This window comes from Vidua chalybeata, chromosome 6 (assembly GCF_026979565.1).
Source record: "Vidua chalybeata isolate OUT-0048 chromosome 6, bVidCha1 merged haplotype, whole genome shotgun sequence".
Taxonomy (NCBI): Eukaryota; Metazoa; Chordata; class Aves; order Passeriformes; family Viduidae; genus Vidua; species Vidua chalybeata.
This window is the reverse complement of record NC_071535.1, coordinates 37,519,489-37,535,893: the sequence shown is the minus strand read 5'-3', so window position 1 is coordinate 37,535,893 and position 16,405 is coordinate 37,519,489. Positions and strand designations below refer to the sequence as shown.

Here is a 16,405-nt window from a genome sequence, read left to right as displayed (position 1 = left end):
CCTGTGCTGAAGATGCCTTTCACCGAGGATGGATTCAGACTCTTCACACTTTCTTTACCACAGCTCAGTAGTGTCCACCCTGACTGCTGTAAAGGACGGGAAGTCTGTGTGGTCAAAGCAAGCCCTCGCCTGCTAGCCCACACCTTCAGACTCTACATGCAGCTGATAACTAAGCATAAAGCATATACCAGAGAACCTTTTGCCTCAAAAGGAACTGGAGAAGTCTGCAACTGGCATCTCACTACACAACTTGATTACACACAAAGACAGCATGTAATTTGCCACTGTAGGTCACACTGTAGGTGGAACATTCCAGAGTGGTACAAGAACAGAATGCTTCCAACACTGTTCAGACTTAACCCAGACTATTTGCCTTTTCAGTCTCCTTATTTTGCAGCTTTAATCTGTAAGCATGAATTTAAATCCTAAACAACTGAAGAAATCCTTAGAAATGAGCTGTCTTGGAAACAAATTACTACCTTTATAAGCAAGTCTGCACTTGCAAGGCTAGGAACAATTACTACCTGTTCAGCTGCATGAAGCCAAGTCATGGCTTTAGCTTTCTCAAATGGTTGAGCTATTCTACTTTCCTGTAAAAAGAACACCCTAAGTGGGGTTTGCATTAGATTTCCCTTCACTATTCCTCTCCTTTGCATTACTTCCTACCTCAGAATATTAAAACCAAGAACTCCAGCATACCAAATGCTAGATAGTTACCCAAGAACCTCAGCTAAGTTCTTACCAACACAGCACAGAGAATTAAAGCTGAATATCAAAGAACTTGCAAAAATGAAGTTCATTTTAAGTAAAATCCATTTAAAGACAAAGGCAGTCAATTTCTCATCACACAGCTCACCCTTCCTTGAAAAAACACCTGCTTCTTTAATGCCAGGAGCTGTAAGGAAAGCAACACCATGAGGCAAACAGCACATTTCCTTAACTACTCAAAGGAGTATTATCAGCTCTACCAGCTACTGCTTTTTTAATGGTAAATGTTTTCCTCTTCATTGCTTGTTTACAAAGCACATGCTCAGAGGAGCCTGTTTTTTTTTTTTTTTTCATTCTTCCTACTGCTTCCAATTTGAGCAATAGCTTCCACAAGGTCTACTAATAAAACAGATGCAAATGTGGCTGCTATTTTTTTTTTACTTCCCTTATAGTGCATAAGTAATTCACCAGGACTGTAAAAAGCTCTCAGGAATGTAGCAGCCTTTGCAAGTTGGTTGCTGCTGGTACAGCACACATTTTTGGATTCTTGGTTCAGAAAGAAGCCCAACCTGTGTTGGTCATTATTTCTATCCAAATACTGCAGCTGGATGGTAGGTCCGTTTATTTTCACCTGAGCAGATTGAAAAGGAGTTCTTCCCTTAGGAACTGTATTCTGAATCAGACAAACAATGCCGTTGTTCTCCACTTCTGAACTGGTTCAGTGGAACACATTTAAGGGACAGAGATAGAAATGCAAGGGTCTTTAACAATCTGGGATCTAGCAGGTAGACAGAGGAAGCAGAACATTGCTGATGTTGAAACTTCACCCATCTGATGGAACTAAAGTGGAAGAAGTTAGTGAAACAGGAAGCAGTCCTTCCAGACACACACATTCCCTGATCTTTGGAAGAACCATTTCTACTATACTGGAGTAACACTCAGGTCATCTGACAAAGACAGACCAGAGTCTCTCTCTCTTGATGATTTCTCTTTTTTACAAAAAGGCTTTTCATCTCTGTGCAGACTGGAGCTCCTTAGCACAGCTGCTGTGACCTCTGCCAAGGCTGATGGCTGGTGCTCAGCACTATAGCACAGGTCATCATAAGCATAATTTACATTGCCACAGGGGAATGTCTGGAGTTTCACCAGTTCAATCCCACTGATATCCAGCTGAGGGCAGTTACTTTGACTTGGAGATGCTGGAGATGCCCGAGAGCTAGGAGAACTGCAATTCCCATCAAAGCCTGAATCTTCCCGCTCTGGATTTGCTTTGAGCTTGGAGCTGGGGCTGAAGTGACCGATATTCTCTAGCACCCATGATCCATATGTTGGGTTCCAAAGATTTTTTGTTTTGTTTTTAAGTCTGTGGGTGGATGGGTTGCTGAGCTCCAGCTTCTGGTTTGAGGTCTGCTGGAACCATAACCCACTGTTGAAATCACTGAGGCATGGCAGGCTGGGCCCTCGGGCAGTCCGGTTGCTCAGGTTCTCCACCAGTAGCTCTTGTGGACATTGTACAAGCTTGTGCCCAGCGTGGTGGGATTCTAGTGTCTTAGGTGTTGTCTGAGGGGTGAGAGAAGGGCTTACCAGCAGTGGCACTACCCCACTGGAAATGTTTGGGCGCATGACCATACTCCCTTCATCCTCTGGTGCAGGGCTACACTCCATGGGCAGCTCAGTGTTGATCACATCAGGGTCCTGAAAAAGAGAGACAAGAATCTGTTACACCTTCAGGGTGACTGTCACAGGTTTGGGCAATACTCCTGCATATCACACAAGGTGCTGTGTTCCATGTGGACATCACATGCTGTTGAGACTTACATGCTTCCTTTGAGAAGAGACTGTGCTTCACTGAAATCAGTGACTAAGCTGGGAGTCTGTAGTATAAAATTTCTCTTTGAGAGGTTGGATCCAGACTTGAAGCTGTTAAATGTGACTGGATGGAGAACTCACTGTGCCATTTCATTCCCCCTCTCCATTCCATAACTGTGTGAGCCACACTCAGCTGTGGCTTTTGAGCAACATTAGGCAAGGTCAGAATATGGACCTTGAGAGAGATCTAAATACCTTTCCATCACAAAATGAAGGACATTTTGCAGTTGAACAAGCTGAGAGCTAAAAGCATCCATTTGCACAGTGTATGCTCGTTATGGCTGGGCAGAAGATGGGAGAGTGAGGATGGACACTGGAAAAGAGCCAACAACACCACCACACTAGTAACGTAATTATATCAGTCTGCCAGGACCCTTCACTTGCTTTAGGGACTAGAGCTAATGTCTTTGGATAGTTGATAATCCATTCAATGGATTATCATCCACCTGGATGCCAAAGACCAGTACCTGGGTGCAATACTTGATCCTTTCCAGGATGGTAGAGAAATTTGGCCGATACTCTGGACTGTGCTGCCAGCATTGTGTCATGATCCGGTACCTTAAAGTTTAAAAAAAAAAAAAAAAAATCAAGATTATTTTGTAGAAAGTGTTTCAGTATGAAGTGATCCGGAGTCCAAGGGACCACACTTGGTACATGGCTCAAAGGAGGAGTGCGAAAGTGGATCTATCATTTCTATATCCCTGGATCCTGTCTGACTGGGGAGCTGCTATTTAAAGCAAATCCTGTAGTGCTCTAAGCTGTATGCAAGAGGCAGTAGCTCAAAACATATTTAACAATACCCACCTAACACAGAGGGCAATCACCATTCCCTGAGTAGAAGTGTCTTTGTCCACATCTTTGACACGTGCTACACCTTGGCCTGTGAGAGTAAGGAAATACTTACACTGGCCCCGGACAGTTTTTTGGTGGATCCATTCTTCCGCCACTGGTGACAAATTCCAGGACTTCCTGATTGGTTTTGCAAGGGTAGGGCATGTAGCCTAGAGAGAAAATCTCCCAAAGCAGCACTCCAAAGGACCTGTGTCAGAAACCAGCCAACAATACCAATCAGGTTTCATTTGTGCTCCACAAACCTAGCTTGTAGCTGTGTACGCAACACCACAGCAATGGTTATTGCTGTGGTTATATGGTTATGGTGGCAATGGTTATAATATTACAGTCCAATGACTGTAATATGCAATTAGTGTGATTATGAATCAATGTTTACATAAGAAGACACCCCGATCAATCAAAACCTTTGCTCAAGCCCCAAAACAAGTTTTGCAGATGTTTCAAAATATTTAGTACCTCTGAAGGTGTTCTTTCTGCTGCATTCGTTATTAGTAGAGCAGGAAATGCTGAAGCACCCTTGGCTGTGTATGGTCTAACTAAAAAGAACTGTTAGATCTTGCCTTAGCTGAGAAAACTCGAGGTGTTTGTTTTGAGGAATACATTTGGTGCTGGTAATTTGGCTGCAGGTTGAGCTCTGGGTGGCAGAAACCCAAGGCAAGAGGCTGTGACCTGGCACTGACCCTCTGCAAAACAAGGGATGAGGACCTGTGGCATTGCTAGGTGACCGGACACTTAGAGACACAGCAGAAGCCAATGACTCCAGACTTTGGCACAGTTAGACTGTGAGGGTATATAAGCCCAGGGCTTCCTTTGTTTGGGGCCCCTCCTCAGAGGAAGGAGCTCAAGTTGTTATTTTGTTATTGCATCTTGATTAAATTTTTAAGTATCCCGACCTCTGAGGTCCCGCTATGGGAAACCTGGGGCCAAGCTGGTAAGGAAACCTAGTCTGACTGTGAGTGTGGGGGGTGTAGCTGTGAAGGGGCCTCTACCCAGCTCAAGTGGTGCAAGTGTGACTTCTGGAGTGGCTCCTAGATGGTCACACAGGGGCCTTCAAATGTTTCCTTAATATTTGAATCAGTGCTTCAGAACAAGATGTTCAAGTATAAAATCAAGGAAGAGACATACAGTGAAACTGAAAGGCAGCAGCATTTCTGATATGGTTGTGCTTTTTTTACATCTGCAGGTCAGACAGTCAGTGCCACTAGGAATTATGTATGTCTTAGAAACAAGGAAGTGAAGAAAACTCTGCCAGGACGTCAGCAGGGTCAGAATTTTCAGTCATTTTTTGCTACAAAGTTCAAAGTAATTTCCAGCATATGCACGTTACTTATAATAGCCTATCACAGGAACTGTGGCACTTTCCTTCAAAATATTTAGTGCTGGCTGCTCACAGTTAGGCGCTGATAAGCAATTCTTGTCTTCCGGCATCGCTAGCAACTTCAGGAAACTGGGTCAGTGTGGCATTTGAGGGAATGCCTCAGTACAGCATATTGAAGGATCTGCTGTACGGAGAAAGAAGCGTTCTTAAGCAACTGGAAAGCTTCCATACCCCAGCACCTGTGCATGAATGTGCTACTGTTGAGGGGGTGCTTATTTTAAAGAAAGCTCAAGTTGCATGAGAAATCAGTATATAAATATTGTTTCCTCAGCAACCAGCAAGGACTTCTGATTAAATCTGCTGTCATTTTATATGCAACAAAAAAAAAATATACAAAAGAGTAATCCTGGGTCGTACAAAGAGAGTAATTTACAAGGGATATAAGCAGCCTCTGTCACTGATGGAAACTGGAAGTTTCTGAAGGCTGAGGAAGTATTTGATGATATTTGTCTGGATTTTAAACTGAGACTTCCTGAGAATCTAATCTGCTTTTGCCTTTTACTTCTTGTTTGGCTTTTTGTGATACTCTACATTTATGAATCGCAAATTTTTATTACCTCTATTTACATTCGATATTTAAACTCTTATTCTGGATTCTTTAGCCATACTTCTACTGAATGCACTGGGAAGACTTCTCATATTTTTCTGGGAAAATCTGACTTTTTTAAGGTTACTGCTGAGCACACGTTGTTTTGTTTTTTGTTTGGTTTTTTTTTTTTTTTTTTTTTTTTGGTTTTTTGTTTTTTTTTTTTTTTTTTAGTAGTACAGTTCTTGATGCTTTTCAGTGAGGAGCAGAATTAATTAAAAGACATTTATTACCAGGTATCAGTCTTGGAGGTGAAAATGCCCTCTAGAAAAGCTTCTGGTGGCATCCACTTGACAGGAAGCATGGCTCTTCCTCCCTTGCGGTAGTAACTTGCTCTGGGAAAGATGAAATACACAGAGACTGTCACACAGCCTGAAAGGGCTTTGATACAGATTGAAGAAAATCTTATCACCACAGTAACAGCAGCTGGGAATTGCAAGTACCAGTGGGGGGCCAAGTGAGAAAAAGGAAAAGTTATCAACACAAACAGTGCATTGAAGCAGGATTTTATATCCTCCTTGCAACTGAGATGGAAACCAAGGATGTTCTTGTGCACAGCTAAAGACATCAAACTTGCCAATGCTTTGCACAGGGTGTTGATGCAGCAAGTCTTCTCCACATCATGAAGTGATAATTATGGTTGCTGGGGGGTTTTAACTTTAATTTCAATTTAAGATTATTTATTATTAAATAGCTAATAAATTTGCTTATGCTTGGTTTAGTGTCCACAAATGTTTGTAGTTTCCTGGGACCACAGTGGAAGCGGATTGGTTCATAAGCATAGATCTGTCAATTTACAGTCTGTTAGCACAAGCTGGTTAACTGCTCATCAAATTCAGACCCTTAATGGATTAATCCACTGCTTCACATATCATGAAACAGTTCAAACCTGTCAAACCTATACAGATTACTGAGTTACTAACAGAACTGAAACTGCCCTTCACTTACCTGTAAATATCCCTGGCCATTCCAAAGTCACCAATTTTGGCTATTCGTCCTGCTCCAGTACAGGTCAAAAGGCAATTCCTTGCAGCTATATCTCTTAAAAAAAAAAAAAAAATTAGTTCTAATTCTAAACTCTTATGTAGTTAAAGGAATAAAGAAAAAGTATTAGACCCAGTCCTGCAAATCTTACTTGAATAATCTTTAAACAAATGTGAAGAGCCCTGTTAAAATAAGAAAGAATTCCAGTTACATTATCACTTTTGTTAACCACAAATCTTAAAGTGTATTTGAATTATATCTTCTACCCAGCATCTTCCAAGCTTTCCCCATTCACACTTCCTTTCACAAAGGCAGAAAACAGCATCTGTATCAGAAGAGGAACAGACCCAACCTCTTTTGCTTCAACTACATTATGACAGATTTCTTTCTTGTTCTATTTTTTTTTTAAAGAGTGACATCTCAGTAGTGTCCTCATCAGTTACAGATGTGATGCTGTTGGAAAGTCTTAGAAAACTGCTTGAAAAGTTATGTAGAACCAGATTTGATAATCTGTTGCTTTGTTACTTCTGGATATCTCCCATGGAATCAGTCAAAGCTCCATATGGAAGCAGCTGTTAGCTAGGTGCAAGTTTAGCTTGTGAGAAATGGAGGTGATGCCTTCATGGCCAAGGCTAAAATATTTCTGTTCATTTTAAATATGCATTCTGAAAAGAAAGTCACTAGAATCATAGCACTGTGGGGGTCCTGTTGACTGCCAAGACAAATAAGCTCCTTGAAAAACTTATGTGTTTCTTTCCATTGCTAACCTTGAAAAGTCTCAACTTTCTCTTCTATTATCACTTGTGAATCCTAGATGACAATTCCTGCCCTGTAGAAGCCTCTCTACAACCCCACTACACTACCTTTTACCCCTAAGATTCCTGTTATCTGCAATGAAAGCCTTCTTCATTTCCCAACCCACTCTAAACAATTCTGACGTCACTAACAAATACTAATACAAAACCTGAGGGAAATTCCTTGTGTTCAGATTTATTGAATTGTTGGCTAAGACAAAATGAATCCATTCCCATGTTGCTTGCATTAGAGATCTAACAGTGCAAAGGTTGACCCAGAGGTTTTTTTTTTAAGTCACATGCTGCTGTTACTACTACAGTAAGGATTCTAAAATATAATGCTGTAGTGATTAACTCAGAAGTTTCCAATTAGAATACTGATCCTCTCATGTAGTTATTAAGAGATCCAAGAGCCGCAACCTGTTGCACGTTCTTACTGCTCTTTTTTAATGACAGAAATCTCTAATGCTTTTCCACCGGAACTTCCTTATTGTTGCAATATAAACAGTAGAAATCTGTTTCAGATGTTCTAATCATAAAGCCATATAACATATTCCCATATCTCAACTTCCTGGCTCTTTGCTCCAACGGCTGCTTGCCATTATTTCCCTGTATTTCTCCAGCCCCTGTGCACAGTTTCCCATCTCTGTGCTGTGCAGCCCCAAACGATGGTACACGTGCTGCACATGTGGCTGAGTCAATTGCCTGCCTGCACATCTCCAGGCTGCAGCTTGGTTTGGTCTGTGTGACCCTCTGGTGTGCAAGGGCTCTCCTCTCCTTTACACACAAGCACTGAACACAGCATGCACTTCACAGTAAGGAATCCAGCTGCCCACTATGCCTAGGAACATTATGAGCTGAAACAGTTCTAAATCAAAAATGAAGGATTTCAATACCAAACCAATTTTTTTTAAAAGGGTAACTACAACCTTTATCCCTTCTATAATAATTTGGTCTTATTTGAAGCATGCAATATCAACATTTCTTGCCCAACAAATGAACAAAAATGAATTTGAAGAAACAAATATGGGCTTCCTAAGACCATGTAAGCAGGTCAGACACTGAGCTGGGAAGGAAGCCTGAGATGTGTTTTTATCTCCTGTCATACTTGCTCTACCCTTCTCTAGTCTTTGGCTCAAATATTATGGATTATCCTGTGCTGGTGGGATAGGGAAAGCATTTAAATCAAGATAGGGAGATGAAAAAGGAAATAAATACCTTATTGTCTTATCAGCCAACACAGAGTGACACTACCATCTAGTGGACTATAGGGCTAATCTCAACTGTTTTAACATTGCAGGCACCCAAAAATTAGTACTTAAGCCCTGTCACTTGGAACAGAACATTGCTCTCCCTCCAGGATTGCAAAGAACAGTGTGGAACCTAACTCCTAAAAAAACCCCAGGGAAATCCACTTGGTCATCTAAGCACAAGCCTGCATTGGTAGAGGAAATAATCTGTCTCCCCTGTGGAGATTAGTCCTGTCTAATCCTCTGCAAATAGAAAGTGTATGAGCCTCATGCACCCTGAGACACATCAGAAGAGACTGTTTCTCCTCACCTGTGGATGAAATGATTCTCTTCCAGATATTTACAGCCGCAGGCAATATCCCTAGCTATATTCAGCAGGTCCTGCATTGTTAGTGTGGATGGTTGATTCTGGAAAAGGACATTAAATGGTAAGGGAAGGATAGTGAAGTAGAATAATATAATTCAGGCAGGGTATAGTCGGAGAAGGACAGAAGAAGGGAAAGGGAGAGACATACATACAGGATGGGGGAAGGGTTAAATGAGTCAGGAGCAAAGAGGAACATAAAGTAGATCAAAGCAAAGAATTAGAAAATTACTAAACTCTTGTTTAATCCCAAAAACTTTCACCTCTCTTGAGCACCATACATGAGTGCAATCTGGCAAGAGATTTATGGCCTGGTGTGAATAGCCTGTTAAAGGGGGTGGGAGAGAACTATTCCCTACTGTGTTATGTGAAGTCAAAAGACAAGCAGGTTTAAAAGGTGAGATAGAAGAGAATAAAAAAGCACCCACTTTTAAAGAGTGAGTCAATAAATTATCAACAGATATTAGTGCATGAACAAGGGAGAGAGAGAGAGAGAGTAAAAATGCAGAAGTGCACATTTACACCAGCATCAGCATTCATCAGCTTATCTGTCCTGGTAGAAGAGCAGTGATTACCCTCAGAAGCAGTATGCAAAAAAGGGATGCTTTACTACAGACTCCAGGACTGGCACTAACCCTTCACCATCTGCACTTCCCTAAGAACAATAAAGAAAACTTTTTCCAGAAGCCCTGTTTATTTTCACCCCCTTTACATAGTTCTCCATAGGGAAATTTTTGTCAGTTTTTCTCTAGGAACTCCTTTATTGCTTTCAGGAAGGGTGAACAGAACTTACCACACTGCTAATAAAAGTCTGAGATATATCAAATAAATTAGGCTCAGCTCTTCAACTGGTATAAATTTGTACTTCTCCATATGGTGCCAATGCACACCTGCTGAGGACTTAGTGCAATGAATTCTGATTATAATTTTAGCTCCTCATGTGCCATCACAGTACACGGAAAACAAAGCAGGTATTGAAAAAAGAAAGGCCAATTATTTATAGTCTAATTGACAGAGAAGTCTAGAATGGCAGGACAGGATTTTACCTCATCAGTTACTGGAGTTTCTTGCCCTGCTTTGATTTTGTCTCACTGACACCTCCTTGCATCAAGCAAACAGACACAGGTATGCAGAAGTCTGTGGGAGCTGGGACACACCAAGCCAAGTCTAGCTTGGCTTCAGTGCCTTTATCCAGTTGATAACAACATAAAAGCAGTCATCCTAAAATCAACCACAAGCCTTGCAAGGAAGTTCTCTCACCATCCTGGGTCGGTTCTGCCGAAGGAAGCTCTTCATGTCTCCTCCAGCCATGAGCTCCAGCAGAATGAAGCGAGGCAGTGTCTGTAGGCTGACACCGATGCACTGCACGATATTTTGGTGATTGAACTTACTGAAAGCCAAGGTCACAGCACATGGAAGAGAAACACAGCATTAGTACCTGGCCAACATCCATCCATTCTCATTGTGCCTTGAGATTTGACAATCTGGATTGCAGCAAATCCTGATGCAGTTACCAGAAAATATTCAGCCATATCAAAAAGCCTCTCTGGTTATGAGAGTCTCAAGAACAGGGCTATGCCCATAAAAACCCTTCAACAGAAGGTATGAAAAGCTGAAAGCAAAGCAGAGTCTTCTGTCTGTGAAGACAGAATTTAATGGGCACACTGACTGAAAGATGAGAGTGACATGAGAAGGATAAGAAAGTTAAGCATGAAAATTTCATTGGCATTTGTGATACAAAGTCCTGGCTGGTAGGAATTTTAATTCAGCATTGGCTATTTTAGACATAGTGCTGTCTAGTTTGGGGGACTCAGTTCAGTGTTTAGTCTGCCAGAGGGACTCAGCTAATACCTACTGCAGCAGCTGCTTATGTGATTCTGCTTTTTATAAAAGGAAGCTGAGGTTGTCACGAAGCACAGTAAGACTCAGTCATTAGACAGCAGCATCCAGATAATGATTACCTGGATAATAAAGGAACTAAAAATAGAAAGGAAGTTGGGGAAGAGAAAGAGTCGTGCTACTACGTGAATCAAGGCACTCCTTAATTGATTAAAATTGCCCTTTAAAAAAACATACATCAGTGTTACCTCCTGTTCAGCTATCAAATTTCTTGAGACTGTAGGGAGTGGCACTATGTCATGAGATTCATGCTTTAATAGCAGAGAATCAGCATCTAAGTACGAGCTGGGCCAGACAATGAGAAGAAGAATTTCACATTGCACAAATTCAAAATACATTAATTCCCAATACTTACAATTAACCTTGACTATGCTACTATTTTAAAGTCATCCTTGATCTTACTATTGCTTTCAGATTATGGATTTCTGTTAACGAAGTAAATTCTAAGGCTGGAATACCTAAAGTACAGGTGGTAATAGGAGTGGCTGTCTGTTATCTTTTCTGAGAAGATTTCATAGATTTTATAATTAATTGTCAGAGGGTCATGCACATAGGACCTTATAAAGGTTCTGCCAAGCTTGCAAAGACATCAAATCAAATGCAGAACATGTTTGTACAAAAATGTTGTACCTTCTTACTCATTTGAACAGGATTAGCAGAACCAATCAACCAAAGTTTTTGTTAAATTGTAATGATTTTTGGGTGGGATAGAGTTAATTTTCCTCACAGTAGCTCATATGGTGCTATATTTTATATTTGTGATAAAAACAGTGCTGATAACAGTTTGATATTTTAGCTACTGCTGAGCAGTGCTTACACAGCATTAAGGTTTTTCACACACACACACACACACACACACCTCCCCCGCAGCGAGAAGGCGGTGAGGACAAGAGGTTGCGAGAGGACACAGCCCGGACAGCTGGCTCCAACTGACCAAAGGGACATCCCATACTGTATGGTGTCATGTTCAGCCATAAAAGCTGGGGAAAGGAGGAGGAGGAGGGGAAAGGGTCAATCAGAGTTTGGCATTTGTCTTCCTAAGTAGCTGCTGTGCATGATGGAGTCCTGCTTTCCTGGGATGGCTGAACACCTGCCTGCTCACAGGAAGTAGGGAATGAATTCTTCAACGCTGCTTGGCTTGCTCACACAGATTTTACTTCACCTAATAAACTGTTTTTATCACAACCACTTGAGAGCCTTCTTGTCCTTCTGATTCTCTTCTCCATCCCTCTGCTGTATGCAGCCAAGTTGCCTACTGGTGTTAAAGCACCAGAGACAGCAAAAAAAGAACCTCAGGTGTCATGTTTGAGATAAACAAGTAGTACCTTATATGCTACTAAAATGCCATTTGGTGAAAAATAAGACTGAACTTATTTTCTGAACACCGGCAAGGGAATAAAGGATTCTGCGATTACCTGCATTACTCTTTTTTCCCCTGCCCACTATCAGTAAAAAAGCCCCTTAAACTATACCTGATAATCAATGCTTCCATCAGGAAATCCATCTCATCCTGCTCAGAGCAGACTTCTGGCAGGGTCTGTTCAGAGGTAAAGGCAATGAGGGCCATCCCACCAAAGAATTGAGAATATATGCGTGACAACCAGAGAAAAAAGGAAAAAAAAAAAAAAGAAAATAAAAAAATGAGCACGTAACATGTAAATCACCTCAGGAACCTAAGAACAGGGGCTCATCCTTTCAGTGCCCAGTTTATTGCACTGCATGTGACCCATTTGCTAGTTAAAGTCAGGATAGGAAACAGGATCTACTTGAAGGTTTTTTCTTGTGTGAATTGAACTCTATGCACAATTCTGGAACAAAAATATCTTCAGGTACACTTCAAGAAAAATATTAGATGGGGACTTATAGACCTAGAAAGGTTTTTAAGATTACAGTTGTTATTTATTCTCCCCTTTCTTTGTGTCCACACTGCAGCACAGGCTTGCATGTCATACGACACACACAGCCACTTGATTTAAATACTTGTGTCACATGCCCCTGTAGCTTTCTTTCCTGCCAGCAGATTTGGACAACATTTTCTGCTGATACAGAAGAACTGGATTACCACAAATGAATGACATGCTGATCTCCTTCTGTTTGCCACTGTGCTCTGATGGTTCTTCCAGTCTGGATAGCGAAACTGAGTTGGACAGTTCCAACTGCTTATTAGTGTCCTGGGTTTTCACTCACATTTGTTCAGCGGCACAATGTTCATGACATGAAAGACCGGATGAATAACAGTAGAACTTTTTCTAATTAATTAAGGCTATGTTCTTGAGCTGAACTCATAGAAGTAGATTTGGTTCTCTGAGTCACAAGCTTATAAAATAACAGAAGCAGATTATGAGCATCCTTAACTTCAGGGCTGAGTAATTGACAAATCCTGATGCAACAGCAGTCATTTCAGAGAAAACCAGCCTATTGTCTCTTGCCACCAATGATAGAGATATTAGTGTGAAATTGCAATATATATTCACAACAGCATCCTTAACACTGTGTAATATCAAAAGACTACCTGAAAATTTCACATACAGTAGAAAAGCACTACTCTCAGTACAAAGGGAGGTAACTGAGGATCAACACAGATTTTTAAATACATAATGTGGAAAAACTTGTGAGAAAGCACTCAAATCAAGGCTGATAATGCCTGGATGCAGCAACGTGTCCAAACCTGCATCACACATAATATGCCATTATACATGTGATACACATGTATTTCCAGCTGGAACAGGGGTAAGATAACATGGCTCTTATGGGTAATTATTGCTGTAGAAGAAATTTGTGGGTACTGACCTTGATAGCCACTTGTAGAGGGTTGGGGTCCCCTGCAATGCCTACCACAGTTCCCTCATAAACCTCACCAAATGCACCATGTCCTAGTGCCCTGCAAGAAAAGAAGAAAGGGGAACAGATGTTATATGCCCTTGTATCCAGAGCTGGCCGAGCTCTTCTTTTCATACAGTCCAATACAAATCAAAAGCAGAGTTTTGATTTCAACTCAAAACTTCTGAAAACAGCTTATCAGTATTTTCTGTCATTATCACTAAAAAGGGAGATTGGATTCTTGATGGTTCTGAACCAAAAATAGGCCTGCTCAATCCTAGGGTCCTATCACCAAGTATGGAAAAAGAAAGACAAGAAAAATAGAGAACAATGGAATAAGATGGCTGCAGACTGATGTCTTCAGGAGACTGTATAAGATATAAGAATGATCAAATTGTTCCTTCTAAAGTTTATATAACTTTGATCAATATAATCTGGATGATGAAGAGCAACTTAGCATGTATCTCTTTGTGACAGGAAATTTCCTTGTGATAGGAAATGCTGAAATAGACATACTGCTATAGATTTTGAAGGGAGCTACTGCCAGGAGGCAAGTGCAATAAAAACACAATCACAGTAGATGTGAAATACCTACATGTGGGAACATGGAACAGGAGACTCATGATCTTACACTTCTGCTTGAGAACTTTATGGAATCAAATTATCTTAGAGAACATAACAAGTATCATATCAAGTATTTGATGTATTTTGGCTGACTTGGACTGGGTGCTTTACAGTTAGCCAGAGAGGCGGGCCTTGTTTTCTCACCGAAGCAGAGAGATGTTCTTCCGTGGGATCTCCTTCAGCTCACTCAGAGTGGCAGCCTTCCCTGCAAAGCAGTAGTTGGGGTTGTAATCGGTCATGATGACAGATGTGCGGATTTTGCTCAGTTTATATTCTGGGCTCTGCAGTCGTGCTCTGGATCCTTCCAGCTGCTGCTTCTTCAGGTGATAAACTGCAGGTGGAGAGATGAATAAAAATGCACAAACTAGATCTACAATTGGGCAGAAAAGATAATGCTGGCCATACAGAACAGAATGACACCAATCCCATAATTATAAATGGTCCAGAAACATCTCTGGCTTACCGTATCATGCTCTTCTTCACAGGCTCCAGTGATTTAGTACTGGATATTGAAACAGTCTCATTCCTGCAGGCACCTAATCACCTAGGTTTCCTATGTTGCTTTGTGCATTGGCTGAGGAAGAGTGTTCCACAAGACAGTCCCAAAAAGCAAACCATCTCCCTGAATGAATTATATATTTAATTACAGATTGTGATTTCATCTGGTATTGCAGTGGCTGCTACAGAAACACCTGCTAAGAAGGCTTCCCTAGCTCTTTTGTTCTGTGGCAAATACCAGGGAAGAGCAGTCCTTGCCCTTTGGGACTATGCTTGTGCCTAACTGTGGGTGGTGATGTTGCCTATCACTTCTTTTTCCCTGTTCCTCCAATCCACTTGGGAGACTGCAACACTTTGGCTTCAAGTATTGAAAGCAGTGGCACAATCCAGGTGGTCTCCTTTTGTCTAATTTAGTTGGAAAAAGTCAGGTCAAAGGGTGATAAGAAGTAAGTGTATCTTACTGATGGACAGGCTGCCACAGGTGAGGATCATTCCAAGCACCACAATCACAGACACCACAGCTAAGAGGAGGGGGAGAGGCAGCTGTCCCTCTGGTATAGGACCCGGGGGCACTGGAAGAATAAAAACAGAGCTCATTAATCAGAAAACAACAAGAGCTATTGTAAAGCATCCCTCTGATTGCTGCTTATATTCCAGAAAACAGTACGGAGATCATGGTCAGAGCATCTTATAAAAATTACAGCAAATCCCTCTATAGCCCTGAAGGTTGAAAAAGTACCTAAATAATTTTAAAATCATTGTGAAGATAGAACAAACTGATAAAACACAGATTTCTTATCCATTCTTCAGTTTTCTATAAATGGGTAACATCACTACTCATAAGTTGAAAATGTCTACAGTCTTGATGTTTTGGAGCTCCAAGAGCCTGTGGAAGGAAGTAACTGTGAGTACAAGGCAACAGCTGACAGGCACAGTGGGAAACTGCTGTGGAAGGAAGCAATTTGTGGCTTAAATAACTCAGCAGTAGGTGGTACGTTATCCTGGAGAGGTATTTATGCTTAAATATCTGATACACTGAGCCCATTCAGGAAATTCACGCCATGTCTCTTTACAGATCTTTTACCTCCGGCCTAATCCAAATGTGAATGTTGGAGATAGTGGCAGAGATGCAGCTCAGCTTGTAAGCAAAGGTCAGCAGGAATTTTCAGTCCTATGTTTGACTGACATTTCTCACAACACCTTGTCCACTGAATCCACTAGCTGTAACTCGGGAATTGAACATCAAAAAAGCCAGAAGGAGATACGATATAAAGAACAGAGATGCTATCCAATGAGGCTAAAGCTTCTTAACTTACCAGTGCAGGTGACATTGTCGTTGGCCAGCACAGCCCCCATCTCACACTGGCACACTGGCAGGTTGGTGTCAGGGTCCCGCTTGCAGTTGTCTGAGTGGCAGTGGCTGCAGTTAAGATAGATCTGAACCTCCACCTCACCATGACTCTCCATGGCTGAACAAGAAATCAGACACAACAGTTGGGCTTAGTTCAGTTTTTCCTATCTTGTTCCAGTAAGGTAAAAAAGCCAACAGAACAAAACCCAGCAGGTACCTACAACTTCTCTCCTTCTCTGCAGGAGAGCAGATAGTCCAACACAGTGTGGACATGTCAGAAGCCTGATGGGGATCAGTAGGGAAGAAGACATTTGGTTCCTTAAGCAAACAGAGAGGCCTTGAAGTGAATTGACCTGGAAAAGTCGGGGACTGAGGATGGGCAGTTGAACCTGATGACTGGTGTCTCGCCTGGTTTAGAGATTCAGAGA

General features: G+C 41.5%; 1 protein-coding gene across 1 annotated transcript in view; it reads right to left on the bottom strand.

Annotated features, from left to right (window-relative positions):
* Positions 1-1,133: 1,133 nt before the first annotated feature.
* LTK (leukocyte receptor tyrosine kinase) overlaps positions 1,134-16,405 on the bottom strand; it is a 50,307-nt gene continuing 35,035 nt past the window's right edge. Inside the window, exons 18-29 of the mRNA XM_053945852.1 lie at positions 15,943-16,095; positions 15,088-15,198; positions 14,273-14,459; positions 13,475-13,565; positions 12,157-12,221; positions 10,046-10,175; positions 8,732-8,829; positions 6,342-6,434; positions 5,627-5,728; positions 3,482-3,616; positions 3,045-3,135; positions 1,134-2,403 (exon numbers count right to left, since the gene is read on the bottom strand). Coding sequence (XP_053801827.1) covers positions 1,630-2,403; positions 3,045-3,135; positions 3,482-3,616; positions 5,627-5,728; positions 6,342-6,434; positions 8,732-8,829; positions 10,046-10,175; positions 12,157-12,221; positions 13,475-13,565; positions 14,273-14,459; positions 15,088-15,198; positions 15,943-16,095 — 2,030 coding nt within the window. The 3' untranslated portion in view covers positions 1,134-1,629. The remainder of the gene's footprint in view (positions 2,404-3,044; positions 3,136-3,481; positions 3,617-5,626; positions 5,729-6,341; positions 6,435-8,731; positions 8,830-10,045; positions 10,176-12,156; positions 12,222-13,474; positions 13,566-14,272; positions 14,460-15,087; positions 15,199-15,942; positions 16,096-16,405) is intronic.